A 14,540-nucleotide genomic window follows, 5' to 3' on the forward strand; every position below is an offset into this window, starting at 1 on the left:
TGGGTTTAGCACAAGAAGCACAACTTATTGGATTATGGGGTCCACCGTCTATGCTCATATTGCTGGAGGCTGTGTGTGTGTGTGTGTGTGTGTATGTGCAGGGGAATATGTGGGTGTGCAGCTCCTGAACCGAGGGAGGGATGGAGTAGTAAATACATAATAAATTCCCATTTACTTTTCTACTTTATGTACAGAATTTCTAATAGAGCCCTACCTTTTCATGTTCAGAGGTTAGAAGTTTAAGCAGGCCCGACGAGCAGCAGCGTACTGTAAATGAATCAGGACGGGCATGCCTTGTCTTGTTTCACGTGGATTTAACTGCACCTGTTTAATTTCAATCCTCAGGAAGTGTTTGGTCTGCATGGACAGGATAAGGTTTTGGCACACATTCCTGGTTAGATAGACTGTCTGCTGACGATAATTGTCCACATGCAGACAGAGATACACAGGGGAAGTGATTTACTGGCACGAACACACTGTCTATTTGTGTACTTGGTGCTTATTTGATGTAGTAACCCAGCTCACCCTTCACAGATTTCAGCCCAGGTAGTGTGGGATGTTGTGTTTTCAAGCTGAAGTTAATCTTTCCCTCTCTTTTTCTCTTTTGTCCTCATTTCACTGTACATTCTCTCTCAGTGCTGCAGAAATAGAAATAAAATCATGATAATGTTTTCTCTAGCTGCTCTACTTTCAATATCATTAATGCTTGAGAAAGGAAGGATAGTAGGCAACCAATGGGATTCTGTCCTGCTGTGTCCAGCATCATTCAAGCATGCTTTGATGGTAGATGTGCCCTTTCCTCAGTACTGAGAAAAGAGTCAGAGAGGCTGGGAGGAATCCCTCCATTTGCCTCTTTATTATTTATTCTGCAGCATGGCACATAGAAAGCATGCAGGGCAGGAGCGACTGAAAATGTGTTCTGCTCAGAGAGAGGCAGCACTCATACCAGTATCACACTGTAACAAGGCAACAGTTAAAATCGGATAACTGGCAACACTTATAATGAAGCTACCTCTGCAATCATTATTGCAGGGTCCAACTAACATCACTCTGGCCGCAGGGTATATGTTTATGACGGGCAGGGCATCTTTGAATAACAACTGATTGTTTTAAAGGAGACAAAAAAATCAATTCACTGTCAAGAGTAGACATTTAATTGCAAATATTCAGGGGGTCATGAATATCATGTGTGGCCCACAGTGTGCTGGCTGTATTCCTCTCACGTAGCCCTTTGAGGGGCTGAGTGACTGCCTCCCTCTGCCAGAAGCGCCATCCTTGTCCCAGTGGCGTTCCACCTTAAAAAGACGAATATATGTGTCTAACTGGCTCCCTGACATTGACACGCCGTGACTCACGCTGCCATGCTATTTCAGTATGGCTGCTGGCAAGCCCAGCTTTTCTGTCGCCTCTCCCCTCTCATGGTTAGGTCATTTGTTTGCCTCCCCTGCTAGGCTGTTTACTTGTAATTTGGACATCTGTCAAGGTGGTTTGTTTGCTACCCTGCGGTGTGATTAGGCTACCTTTGCCAAATCTAGGAAGATAGATGGGGTTATAGCAAATCTTGGCTGTAAAGACAAAGCCACAGTTTGGCTACCTCTCATCTACCAAGTTTAGTAGGCTAATTAAGAAAGCACAGGGCAACAACAAAAAGGGCACTGTGAAAGAGATGCAACAAGTTCAGCAGATCCAGGTCAGTGGTCACAGACGTATTCATCATGCTTGTTCACACTTTCTCTCTCCATCAGTCTTAATGGTGGTCCTGTGCAGTGTCCCAGTACTGTCTGTTCAGTCCCGCCTTGTCCTGTCACACAGTCTGTTCAGCTCCGGTGCCAGATCCTCCTCTTACACCAGAGGGAAGGAGTGGGGCAATTAACCACCTGCTGGTAAAGCAGCCGCACCGCACGGCCTAACACACACCCCAACATTTGCAGGATCACTCATGAAAACAAAGATTTATAGACATGCTGTCACTCATTTTGTTGCACTGCTGCATGAAGCAGCAGTGCAACAAAAGAGGTGGGGGTGGTGCTGATTTCAAATTTGCTTGCTGATCATGTTTCATCCTGAGCGTTACAAATTTGTTCATCTCCTTAATGAACATTATTGCCAGGATCGCATTAACCCAGCACTTAAGTTTCCTAATGGCTAACGTCATGCTCCATGCTCACATCACATTGCATAGCTACTGTACATTCTCACACAGTCAATACTGAATAATTTCACCAGCCCATCTAACGTCACTGAAAATGTCTTTCTTATCATTTTTGGATCATCAGCCACAGTGAGATTTTTTTGTAGATTAAAAACAGGTGATAAAAAAACCCCAAAAAAACAATGACCAAATATCTGAGCTGTTTAACTTTCCATGTTGGTAAATCATTCACAGCTGATAGGAACTTGTGATATTGTGAGCTGGTTCAAATAACTCCTGTGATAAATTTAATCAGTTAATAAAATACCTAATTTACAGCCTGAACGCTGCAGCAGTCGCGCTGCAGTTGGCAGTTCTGTCACTTATGTTGCCACTGATGCACAAATCAACAAACGCGTGTCGCTGTCGGCCGTTTGTCTGTGAGCAACAATAACAGAGTGTGTTTTCACGGGTGTGACAGTAGGGTGTGTCGGGGGGAAGGGTTGTGTAGGAAATGTAGCACCAATTTGTAGCTGCTCTCACTTAAAGGGGTTGCATGGCTGTAAAGAAGAACTACTTTACATATTCAAACTACATTAAATCCTGAAGAAACCTTGTTTTATTGAGGCACAGCTGCACACAGGAAGTTATGACCTCATTATAATGGAAAGACACATGATAGATACTGTATGTTCACCTGCATTTAAAAAAAAAGCAGCACAGCAACATTGTTGTTGAACTACTCAACTCAAGGAAGGTAATCATTAATTTGTGCCATCAGCTACTGTTCACAGGTGTGTGATTAGAAAACATATTCACCACAGTAAGAAGAAAACTTAGTTAAAGTTAAAGTTAATTATATATTTTTAATATATAGAAACGAGTTTCCAAACCATAAACATGTAAGTTTCCAAAAGCGAAACCCTTTATATGGTATTGTAAGAGGTTTGACATGTCTAACTCTAGGAGTGGCCAACAGATGCACTATGGACAGAGAGGGTGGGGCCACCCTTACTGCTGCCGAGTTTCACCTGAGAGCAAAATAAGCAAACTTCACCAGTACTGAAACAGAGACTGGCCTTGAAGCACATACTTTGGGATATTTCTTCATTTTAAGGTATGTCAGAGCTATTTTATTTTCCTCTTTAAACCTTATTGCTCCACAGAACTCCATTAAATTTTTCTCTGTGGTGTTTGGTGAAGAAAGAAACAGTTTGTACGAGTACTTTTTGTTTCACATTGATATTCACATATCCTTCCATTCCAGTGTTAGCATGTTAGATTTCAGATGACTGTATTGAGAGAGGTGGTTGACAACTATGCGAGTAGAGATCTTTTCACCTGTATGAAATGAAATAAGAGGTGTTCAAAAATATCAGACAGTTGCTGAAAGGACATTCCAAGAATAATTCTTTCACTTCTTGTTACATTTGCTCTCAGGGTCATTATGGAGCCCGCACTCACAGGCATGAAGCTAAAAGTGACTGTGCTGTTTCTGGTAACGATCCAGCTGAGGACAGGTGAGTCTAATTTCATATCTCACGCCAAAGCAAATATCACACCTGACACTTCTCTGATTTCCCTTGTTTGCCCCCTGACTGCTCTTTTATCAGACTTAAATATTCTGAACATGCAGAGCGGAGAATATGTGATCACTCAGATAACAGGTGTTTTGTTTTTTTCTGGGTGGTTCAAGTCTGATCAGTGATTCATGCGATAGCCTGACCGGCCTGACAAGCTCTTAGCCGACGATCTGAATGTCATTGAGTGAACTGCATTGCAGAAGCTCGATGAACCATGTATATATAATGTGAGTGGCCGACAGGTATCCTGCATAACATCCACACCTCTGTTGCAGCTGATGAGGGTCAGGTTGCTGTGTGTGTTAGTAAAGCTAGACCATAAAGAGACTTTATTATCTCCAGTGGGGAAATTAGTCTCAGGCTTAAATCCAAGCTGCCGGATTTAATATTTACACAGCTTAAAAAACAGAAGTAAAATTAAATCAAAAGCATGAAGCAGAGAGAAAACAGCCTGAACATATAAGATACATGCAAAACTCTTATCATATCCCACAAAAACCTCCTAACTCTTCATTTTGCACCACCTCATTAGATCAGTGTACTGGTATTACTAGAGCCTTGATTGATTCTTTAAATTGCAGTGCAACCTCTTTGTAGTAAAGTGACAGGAAAGTGTCACCCCAGCCCGCCATCTGTGGCACCGAGGAGGTGCAGAGGATTTGAATATTTGCAGCTCTTTGTATTAAGCTTAGTGACTGCGTTTACTGGCAAGTTAGCTTAGCTGCCTCTGCACATAGGAAACACATCTTCCGTAGATCACAGTGTTGAGCCCAGGGGGGGCTTTCACAGTCTAAACATTTGAGTGACTAATGTGAGCTTTTTTTCAGGCTCCCTTCATCACATCTGCCATTTACACGCTTTCATAAATACCTCTGACATACTTTGTTTTGTTGCAGTGGCATTAAAGTGTTTTCAGAGAGTTATAGTGGATTTAATGATGAGAAGTTGATTTGATTTATCTGCCTGCTCCATTTGGATATTTAGTGAAGGTTAAACATCTAAAAAGTTAAATTACTACATTACCAAGATAAATAACTGGGATCTGTTGAAAAGTGCTGCCACGTAATAATAATAATAATAATAATAATAATAATTAGCATTGAGTTTTTTCTATAAATGACAAGCTATCAAGAATAATTAAAATTCACAGCCGTAAACAATGAGTCAGCAGGGTGTGTGTCAGCTCCAAGACAGATTTTAACAGCCACTCGTCAACTGTGTTTTTTCATGTTTGCTCATTTATTCAGTTTTCAAGATCATTTACCAATAAATTTCTGACAATTAATGAGCCTGAATGAGAGTTTTAAATTAATACATAAGTCATTTTTACTCTTATTTCAGCTCCAAACACTCAAATCTTCAGTTTGACTTAAGAGGCCAATTAGACACAGATCAGCAGTCCTACTCCACTCTGAGACTGTTTACGAGCACAGGCCCAGAGCTTGAATGTCATTAAGTGAGGAAAAAATATTAATGCATTTGAGAGAGGACATTGTTTTGTTTTGGGTTTTTTTATAATGTTTTGTCTTTTGGCCAGCGTGGATGATTATGAAAGTCAGAGGGAGGATGAACTGTAACCTCTATTATGAGATCTGACCAAAAACGTTTCTGGCCCCATCAGATGTGACGGAGGCGATGCAGATAACATCCTCGGGGCCACAAACCATTCGGAAACCCGAGTGGGACACAGTCCAACTGGGATGCACCTACACCCCCGGCCCAAGAGACACAGGAGATCTGGACATCGAGTGGTACAGCCTCAGCCCAGACATGACGCAGAGAGACACACTGGTAGGTGTTTGAGGACAGTGAGGGAGGTCGTTTGGACAGTTGACTTTAGCATGGATTAATCAAGCGAGAGGGTGGGTTGTCTTTTAGCTCTGGGCTCTCTTCGTGAAAATAAAAACTGCTTTGAAGATCACTCAGTGCAGTCTTTGCATCTCAGATCTTATCATATACAGGGGGCCAGATGCACTACTACGGAGACACCAGCATCTCCAAGAGGCTCCGCTTCATAGCAGACCCCAAGCTGGGAGACGCTTCCATCTCCATCTCCGATGTGAGGCTCTCAGACACAGCCACCTACCAGTGTAAAGTCAAGAAGGCCCCGGGTGTCGAGATGCGAAAAGTCACTCTGGTGGTGATGGGTGAGGAAAAAATTCCTTTATACTGGTTTTACCTGTTCATTTCCTCAGCACACTCTCATTCTTCTTTTAAACGTCGCTGTCATTCAGGAGGAATGTTTGGGCTCTTTCTAGTTTCTCCTCCTCTCATCGTTTCTCTCATCGTTTCTCTGTAGCCAGACCCAGACCTGTTCTGCTCCTTCACACCTTCAACTCTCCCCTGAGCCAAAGCATTGACGCATAACTCTTGAAAAAAAAAAGAAGTTTTTATGCCATGTGTTTCTTTATTTCCTTTCACTAGTTCCCCCATCAGTGCCAAAGTGTTGGGTGGAAGGTGGCGAGGAGAAAGGTGGCCCGGTCTCCCTCCGCTGCAAATCCTCTAAGGGATACACTCCTCTCACTTATCTGTGGAAGAGAGAGAGCGGAGGTGCAATACCAGCCACTGCAACCCAAAGTGAGGAAGCAACCCTACAGACAAAACAGCTTTTCTAGAAGCATATACACACATTCATGATGCTGTATTTGTGTAATATAATTGAACTGAATGCTCTCCTCTTTCATTCAGACTCAGAGTCTGGGGAGCTTTTGATAAGTAACCATACAGACAGCAACACTGGAACTTACATGTGTGAGGCGAAAAATTATGTCGGCAAAGCACAGTGTAAATATGAACTGCATGCATACAACCGTAAGTCTATTTTATCATCATCTAATTTTACTTTTAAGTACTTAACGTTCTTATATCCTAAAGGCACCTTTTTATTTTGCTTCTGCATGGTTTGAGTGTCTGCTGCAGTGTGTGATGCAAGTAGCAAGATCACATGTGAGCCTTTTGTTGAAGCTGGAATTCATGACTGTAAAGAATGAGAGCGGCATCTGTTTGATCTTAAAGCACCATGTCCTCTCTTTTAGCTACCAATAAGGCGGGTGTCATCGTTGGGGCGGTGATAGGTGCTATTTTGCTGCTCCTCCTCCTCCTGTTTCTCATCTGGCTCCTGATCTGCTGCTGCCATAAGCGTCGCTATCAGAAAGAGGTCGCGAATGAAATAAGGTATTGCATCACTGCTGGAAACAATTTCAAGCACTCATGAAATCATCCAAAATCAGAGGAACCATCTGTTTGAGACCCATGTGACTATTGTCTCCTCAGGGAGGACGCCCCGGCCCCAGAGAGCCGACCCTCCAGCAGGAACTCCAGCCTTCGCTCAGTGATGGGGTACCGCACCCACCCCGGGGTGCACTACAGCTCGGTGGGGAACCACCTGCCCAGTATCCGTGAATCTCAACGCGGTTCCGTCTACACAGGCGGGAGTACCAGGTCGACACAGCCACCTACTGCAGGGGACAGACCTGCTCCCCTTCAGTACGACCATCAATACGGATACCCTGTGTAGCGACAATCAAACTGCATAAAAGACTTTCTATCTTTAGTATCAAACTACAGAAGAAGAATGAAAAACTTTACTTTGATGATAAATTATCTTGTAAAGAATGAACAGTATGTTTTTTGACAAATGGTGCAGTATCATATGTTTAACTGGAGAACAATGGGAGTTCTGGTATATTGGAGACTCCTAAAATCTTACCTCAGCCCTTGGACAAACGTAAATGTGCAACTGGCTGACTTTCACGATGCACTCTAGGACATATAAGAATAGGTTCTTATAATTTAAGTCATTATTACACTGATTAAGCTAAAGCTGTGTGTACATGTACATAGTTAAAATATTTGTGTTTTTATTTTATTTTTTTCTATGATGGATATGAAGCTTCAGTTTATTACTTTTTTTTTTTTTTTTTTTTTTTTTTTTTAAATATGTACAATAAAACATTTTTCCACAAGGAGAGGACTGATGGATATCCTGTCTACATTCAGAGTTTTGTGTCTTGGCTCCATGACACAATAGAATTACAATAGAAACATATGAAATCTCCCACTCAGAGGACGCAGAATGTTTAACCCTTCTGAAAAAGATAAACCTTAATCAGTAATTTTGTTTTAAACAGTCACATTTTTTTTATGGTCAGAGGTTCAAATGCGACTTAATTGGAGCGGGTCGTGATGTCCGAGAGTTTGGAGAGATCATTAAAAATAGACTTGGTTCAAAACTTTGTGATTCTTATTTCGGTGCATAAACATGGCCAGACAAGCATCGTATCTCTCAGTGAGGAGACTGGGTGTTTTCACGGCTGTAATTGGATCAATACAAATTCAAACTTTGAGAATAGCCGGAATATTGGGAGACAGTGAAGTCAATTTTGAATCTGATCTTTTTATGTGCATTTGCCTTGTGGAAAATTTTGGCATTTGCACAACAACCCCCCCCCCCCCCCCCCCCAGCAAAATTGCCTTGTTTGTGTGGTGCGTTTCTCCAGCAGCCTGTAAACTAGTTGTTGGAGGAACAGCTCGCAGTTGAGGCGCTAACCTGCAGCTGCCACCCTCAGCGGGCAGAGTCAGCACTGTGCCTACGGCCCCGCCTCTCTTCAAAAGAGCCTCAAATGGCCTGGACCAATCTTCAAAAGGTGTACGCTGAATTAATAAGAGCTGCTAGAAGTGGTGAAGGTTTGCGGGCCCCACAGTAATGATTTTAAACATGCAAGAAATGCACTTGTTTCTAAACAGTGAGTTTTTATTTTATTTACAGTGACAGCACACACAAACACACACTAACAAAAGATGTTTACTATTTGCCTCTGCTGCGTTCGACCTTTTGATTCGTTTGCGTCACATGAAGACAAATTGATTGATATTGTCTGTATCTTTCTGTTAGCGACCATCAGAAGGACCAGTTCTCTGTGAACAAAAGTCTTTTTTTAATGTGCGTACACATCCTTTGATCCACGCTTGAACTGGGGCAGTAGACACAATAATTAATTACAAATACTTGTCTGGCAACCACAGTCGGAAACCACATAATCTCTTCTTTTAATAAGTTTCTTAGAAGGCAGAACTTTTAACAGCGTTAGCAAAGTAATTATTTGAAGGGCTCCCACTGCAGAGTTTGCTCTCACATCCAGTTTCAAAGAGCTTTTTGTCAAAAAGAGATTGTTTTATGCTACTGTGCAAAAAGGCAAAATCTGGCCTTGAAATTCAGCTTTGGATTGTTTGGTATTTAAGACATAAACAGGCTACATTTAACTAAGTGGAGGTGTTATTCATGAAGCCATATCGAATGTTTATGTAATTAGGATCTTGGTTTGGCTGGATGTATGTAAATTAGACAAAGAAGAAATATAAATGAATCTGAAATACAATTGAAGTCAGCGTCGTGTTAAACGTCTGTCTACAAAGTCGGTGTCCCCCACGGCACAAACTACAGTGATAAGGTGCTGCATTAGCAAGGCTCCTGAAGGTGATTCAAAGGTGATTTGCTTTTCTTATCTGGTAAATATGGTAAATAGGTGTGTGTGTGTGTGTGTGTGTGTGTGTGTGTGTGTGTGTGTGTGTGTGTGTGTGTGTGTGTGTGTGTGTGTGTGTGGTTTGGTGCTTGTAAATATGTGACCAAGCAGGAACAGCCATTTGCATGTGTCATGCTGCGATGATCAACATACAGTAAAGTCACCGGAGATCCATAATGAGCACATATCCTGCCCACCTCGTGTCAATGCAAATACACTGATGCAAATCATATCTAATGCTTATGTATAAATCCCAGTCAAGGAACAATTAAATCCAAGGACTTCACCTTGCTGTGTGCATCCAGCAGACAACTCCAGGCTAGGCTTAATGCTTGGATAAACAAAACAAAAGGATTCTTCAGCTGCAGCCAAAGGTATTGAGTCTGACAACGACTTGTGACGACGAGCCGACAAACACAATGTAAGCAGGAACCTTGAGTAGGATTGAGAGTGATAAAAAGCCTCATCCGACCCAGGGGAGCGTTGAGGTAAAAATGGAAGATGTTTCTTATTCTAATTGCGCTAACCTTCTCAACTCAGCTGCTCTTTGCGTACGGCCACCTAAACTGCAGATTTCACATATATTCGAATCATAATAGAAGATTTTAATTGAGACTATTTGGATTTGTTTTATGTATTTCAAAAGCTAAATGTGCGAATCTTTTCCCCAGGCCCCAGTGACAAACTGTGACTGATTCCATTCTGCGGCGGAAATGAAGAATCGTCTGGTTTGGAGTGTGTGTGCATAATTTTCTGCCTTCTTGTCATCTCTTTGAACACAGCCAAAACAAAACACTTGAGAGCCCCACACAGACTGCTGAGTGGTACACAGAGGTATAAAGATTAAGTTATTCCCATAAAAGTTTACACTGCAGATGTGTTCGGGGTAAAGATTCTCATTATGTTGGGGGCAAATAAATTTGCGCTCTGGGTACTGACAGGTCTGTTTGCTGTCACCACTGTCTTCTTCAATGCATATATCTTCTTGAGGAGTCTGTTGAATTATAAGCAGAAGAAGCAGTGGAGTCCCAGCGAGACCATCATCGTGGCTCTGTCGGTGGCCGACATGGCTCACCAGCTGGTCTGTTACTTCTGGATGACCATGGACGAGGTGGACAGCAAGTGTCGCATGGCTCAGATGCCTTACACCGTCATGCTACTGATTATCTCCAGCCTCAAGTTCACCATCATGTGGGACACCGGCTTCCTCACTTTCTACTACAGCACCAAGCTGGTGAGCACACCCAACCACTGCTACACACGGATCCAGGCCGCCATCCTCAAGCACGTGACCTTAACGGTTTTTCTCATCCCCCTGTGCGGCCTGGGCACCTGCATGCCGATGCTTGTGGTGTTTCACACTGACAACAACACCATCGGGAACAAAGATTGTGGGGTTTTGTTGCCCGACACCCCCTCTGGCCAGATTTATGAAATCATTTATCTGCTCCTCGCTGATGTACTGCCGGGGCTGCTCATGGCGAAATGCTGCATCTCCATCTCCGTCCACCTGGCCATCCACCTCCGTCACATGAAAGCCAGCACCAACGGAGCCCACGCCCCAAAGCTGGGCTCTCAGATGAGGGTGATTCAGATGGCTCTATCCCTGGTGGCCGCCTTCACTGTCTTCCTCGTGGTCGACCTGTACGTGAACTACCAGATGGCCGTGAACCACGACAACGTCATCACGCTAACCTTCCTCTTCACGGCCATCTACACGACTGTCACCGCCGTGGTGCTGATCTATGGGAAGAAGAGTCTCTGGAAAGCTCTGATGCACGACGTTAATGTCTGCCTGGATGAGTATCCGCGTTTGTCTTGTCTGAAGGTGCCTGAACGAAACGCCAAACCCAGCGCTCCTGCAAAAGTAAAAAAGTGAAAAGCCAATTTGCTTTGCAGTGGAGGTCTTTGTGCTGAAATCAATTGGTCATTGTCTGAACTTATTAAAAACTTTGAAGTAACTTATTCTTTTATCTTATGTGCCAGCAATTTCAGTAATGACTACTGTCCTGCTGTATCACCATTTATTACAGTTTCTTTCAACCATAAGGTAATTTAGCTGTTAGTCAGTAAGAGCAGAGAAGGCAGAGTGATGCACAGATCACAGCAGCCAGGTAACCACCTCACCATCCAATCACAAACTCATCAGACTGTACCTATCAATATTAATATTTCATGAGGACAAATAATAGTAGGGGCTGTAAAATAGATCCCAAAGAATTTTTGCGTGGACATGATGTAACTCGGGACCCATCTAAAAATGCTGAAAAATACATGTGACTGTGGTGTGAGTACAGAGCATATTAATAAAACAAGAAAGTATGCACAACCTTCCACAACATTCTTTTTTTCTTCTTTTTTTTTTCATCACAGAGGTTTTAAGAGGTTTTTTCCTCAGTCAGGTTGCAGATGGTTTAAAGCTGCGACCTGACTGAGTGTGTTTGTAACCGGACGGTTGCCGGACCAAACTCCCGTACCAGTCGGGAGAGAGAGAGAGGGAGGAAAAATTGACTTGATGGGGAAAAGCACATGTAATCACCACTTTCTCTTGTTTATCTGTTCACTGGTCCTCAACAGAGGTGTGTGTGCCTGCACTCGACAGCTCCCAGGTGTGTAACTGTAACTCTGTGTGTGTGTGTGTGGGTGTGTGGGTGTGCGTGTGTGTGTGGGTGTGAAGCTGGGCGTTCCTGAAAAGTGCACTCATGCCCAGCAAACCTACCCTGAGTAAATAGAGGTTTAAAAAATGCAGCAGATCTCTTTGCAATGCTCCATTAGTTCACACCCTCTGGCACCACCTAGTGAGGTTCAAAGCGGAGATACAATAGTGCAGCTAATCCCACTCCACACACAGGCTGGGGATCCCTCCGGCAGCTAAATGGACAAAGTAAGGGAGGGCATATTTTCCTTTGATGCAGGCGAGTTAAGTCGCACCAAGGCCTCGGCTTCGACCCCTCCTGTCCTGTCTCTCTCTGTGGGAGGGAGGTGGGTTTAGCATGACGGGGGGGAGAGCAGCTCAAAATAGTGGCCAATATGGATGCAATGCTAATGGTGGAATATTATTCACTGTCTTTACTCTTTACATTTTTTATTTGGAGAAGAATTGAGATGATTTATAATATAAAATACGCAATTACAAGTAATAGCCTTAAGCAAAATTACACAGGCATTAACAGCAAAACGTACTTTGAATTTATTCAGCAGAAAAATAGCTTCTGTGACTGATGTATTAGAATATATAATATTTTCAAATTGTTGTTTCAAATTGCATTTTTGCCTTTATTCTGATAGGACAGTAAGAGTTAGACAGGAAGGTCAGGTTCGCTGTGGTTAGGACTAAGCCCATGTGGTACGCACTCTACCAGGCGAGCCAATGAGGCAACCCCACATTTTCACATTGTTGATGCCTTTGCATTTGTGTCTAAGCAGCATTTTCACTTGTATTTGTAGCTGGTTGAGATGAAGAAGGTATTAACTACTGTGCACAGAGTTAGTTTGGTCCCATTTGGCTCCCAAATCAAGGGGTTAGGGTAAGTGTTGTATTCTTACAGTTTTGGATTTTCTGCAACCTTGGATATTTTTTTTCAGTGAGATATTAGATAATTTCACCTCCTTGGACTTGAAAACAGCTACCTGAATGAAACCATCTGCAAGGTTGAGAGTGAATATCTCTTTGGTGGAACTGTTAACAACTCCAAGACTTATGCAATGTGATAACTAGACACAGCCTTTCTGTACGGGGTCACAAACCAATGAGGGTTTTGTACCACTGGTGTAATCTTTAACAGTGTGTTATATTGTATTTCATGTTTTCATTTAATTCTTAATCGGAAAACTAGCTGTCGGATAAATGTAGTGGAGTAAATAGTACATTTCCCTCTTAATTGTAGAGGGGCAGTGCAGGTATATAAAAGCTGCACTTAAGACCAGACCTAAATGTACCACAGGGAAATGATGCCTTAGAGTTTGCATCCATCTGCTGGAAAAAAACAACTTCCAACTGCTTTCCACTGATGGTAAAGGAAACCTTAGACTCATGACAATTTAAAATGAGACATTCATGTGTCATCGGCTGATCGTCAGTAAGAGGAGGCTGGACAGACATCTGCAATATAAATAAAAGAAGGGAAGCTGCTATGATTGATGTCCTCATATTTCTATACAGCATGAATTTGTAAACATGTTTATGGTATGAAGATCGTTTCTATGGAGATGCTCCTGAGGAGGCTGAAGCTGCCAGTTGCAGAGCTGCTCTTCTTGCATGGGTGAACCTCACTTCAAATAAGTCATTTCTCCTGAGACTTGCAGCGAGAGCGATGTCCTGTACCTCACTATCTGACAGGAAGGAACAGGCCATTAACAACTCAGATTAGCAAGACCAGCACCCATCACACAACTCCTATAAACATCTCATAAACTCCTCCCTGCAGACGGCCTCCCCAGATAATGCCTCTTTAGCACTTGCATCAGCGTGAGCTAAAGAGGCATCATTTTCCTACACCTACTGTAATTGTACCTGAAATGCATAAATCAACCATTTCATACCAATTTGTTTAATGTTTTTAGCTTGAATGGGTAATTTTTCAAACCATCAGTAGCATCAAAATGACTGTCTGTGTGAGTGGAGGAGTTTCCAGGGAGGGCGCAGGGAGTTACCTGTATTCACTATGTCGACAGGATCGTAATTAAAAGATGGAGAGGATGCCTCTAAAATGATAAATGACACCAAAAAAAAAAAAAAACACAGGAGTTTGCTGGTCTTTTAATACATCTTTATTTTTGTTCAGTCAACAGTTTGTTCATAAAAAAGATCATTATGCATCTCTTGAGGCATTGTTTGTATAAAGTTTCTTTAATCCTTATTAGGAAAAATGTATCGTACAAAAGAGTTTATCCCTTGTAAAACAATTTAAAATTTAAAAATATAACTAAAATACTGACAGCTTAATTATGAATTCAACTTGATCATTTTCAAAACAGCTTACATGCATAGATTTAGCACTCTGAAGGCACATAAAAATTTAAACAGTGCACATTAGAGCAGTATGCTGAAATTAGACCCAAATTACTCTGCATACAAATAAACCATCTCTATACACACTGGGTGTGCAAAACAATGGAAATATTAAAATTTTAATGAATAGCAATAATTTAAATTTCAATAAAGAACTGAAATCTATCTATACCTGAAATATAAAACTAAAGTGAACTTCAAAGGCATTTATACTTGTACCATACAGCGGTTTGTGTTCTTTAAAGGACCATGTCAAAATTTTGGTAAATGTGTTTCTCTGCTTCCTTATCCAG

At 42.1% G+C, this 14,540-nt stretch overlaps 2 protein-coding genes across 2 annotated transcripts; both read left to right on the forward strand.

Annotated features, from left to right (window-relative positions):
• Window positions 1-3,140: 3,140 nt before the first annotated feature.
• Window positions 3,141-7,682, forward strand: vsig8b (V-set and immunoglobulin domain containing 8b). The gene is made up of 8 exons (XM_056376681.1): window positions 3,141-3,248; window positions 3,572-3,651; window positions 5,336-5,505; window positions 5,660-5,861; window positions 6,139-6,291; window positions 6,403-6,525; window positions 6,750-6,888; window positions 6,988-7,682. The coding sequence occupies exons 2-8, from the start codon at window positions 3,579-3,581 to the stop codon at window positions 7,229-7,231; spliced, it is 1,104 nt and encodes a 367-aa protein (XP_056232656.1). The 5' UTR covers window positions 3,141-3,248; window positions 3,572-3,578; the 3' UTR covers window positions 7,232-7,682.
• Window positions 7,683-9,937: 2,255 nt separating this feature from the next.
• LOC130169215 (uncharacterized) lies at window positions 9,938-11,115 on the forward strand. Its single transcript, XM_056375724.1, has one exon. The coding sequence runs from the start codon at window positions 10,138-10,140 to the stop codon at window positions 11,113-11,115; it is 978 nt and encodes a 325-aa protein (XP_056231699.1). The 5' UTR covers window positions 9,938-10,137.
• Window positions 11,116-14,540: the final 3,425 nt, after the last annotated feature.

The sequence above is a fragment of the Seriola aureovittata genome, chromosome 5, assembly GCF_021018895.1.
Source record: "Seriola aureovittata isolate HTS-2021-v1 ecotype China chromosome 5, ASM2101889v1, whole genome shotgun sequence".
Lineage (NCBI taxonomy): Eukaryota > Metazoa > Chordata > Actinopteri > Carangiformes > Carangidae > Seriola > Seriola aureovittata.

Coding starts and splice junctions, on each gene's coding strand:
- vsig8b (XM_056376681.1), top strand. CDS start 3,579: ATGGAGCCCGCACTCACAGGCATGAAGCTAAAAGTGACTGTGCTGTTT. Junction 5,506..5,659: donor TGACGCAGAGAGACACACTG/GTAGGTGTTTGA, acceptor TTTGCATCTCAG/ATCTTATCATATACAGGGGG. Junction 5,862..6,138: donor AGTCACTCTGGTGGTGATGG/GTGAGGAAAAAA, acceptor TCCTTTCACTAG/TTCCCCCATCAGTGCCAAAG.
- LOC130169215 (XM_056375724.1), top strand. CDS start 10,138: ATGTTGGGGGCAAATAAATTTGCGCTCTGGGTACTGACAGGTCTGTTT.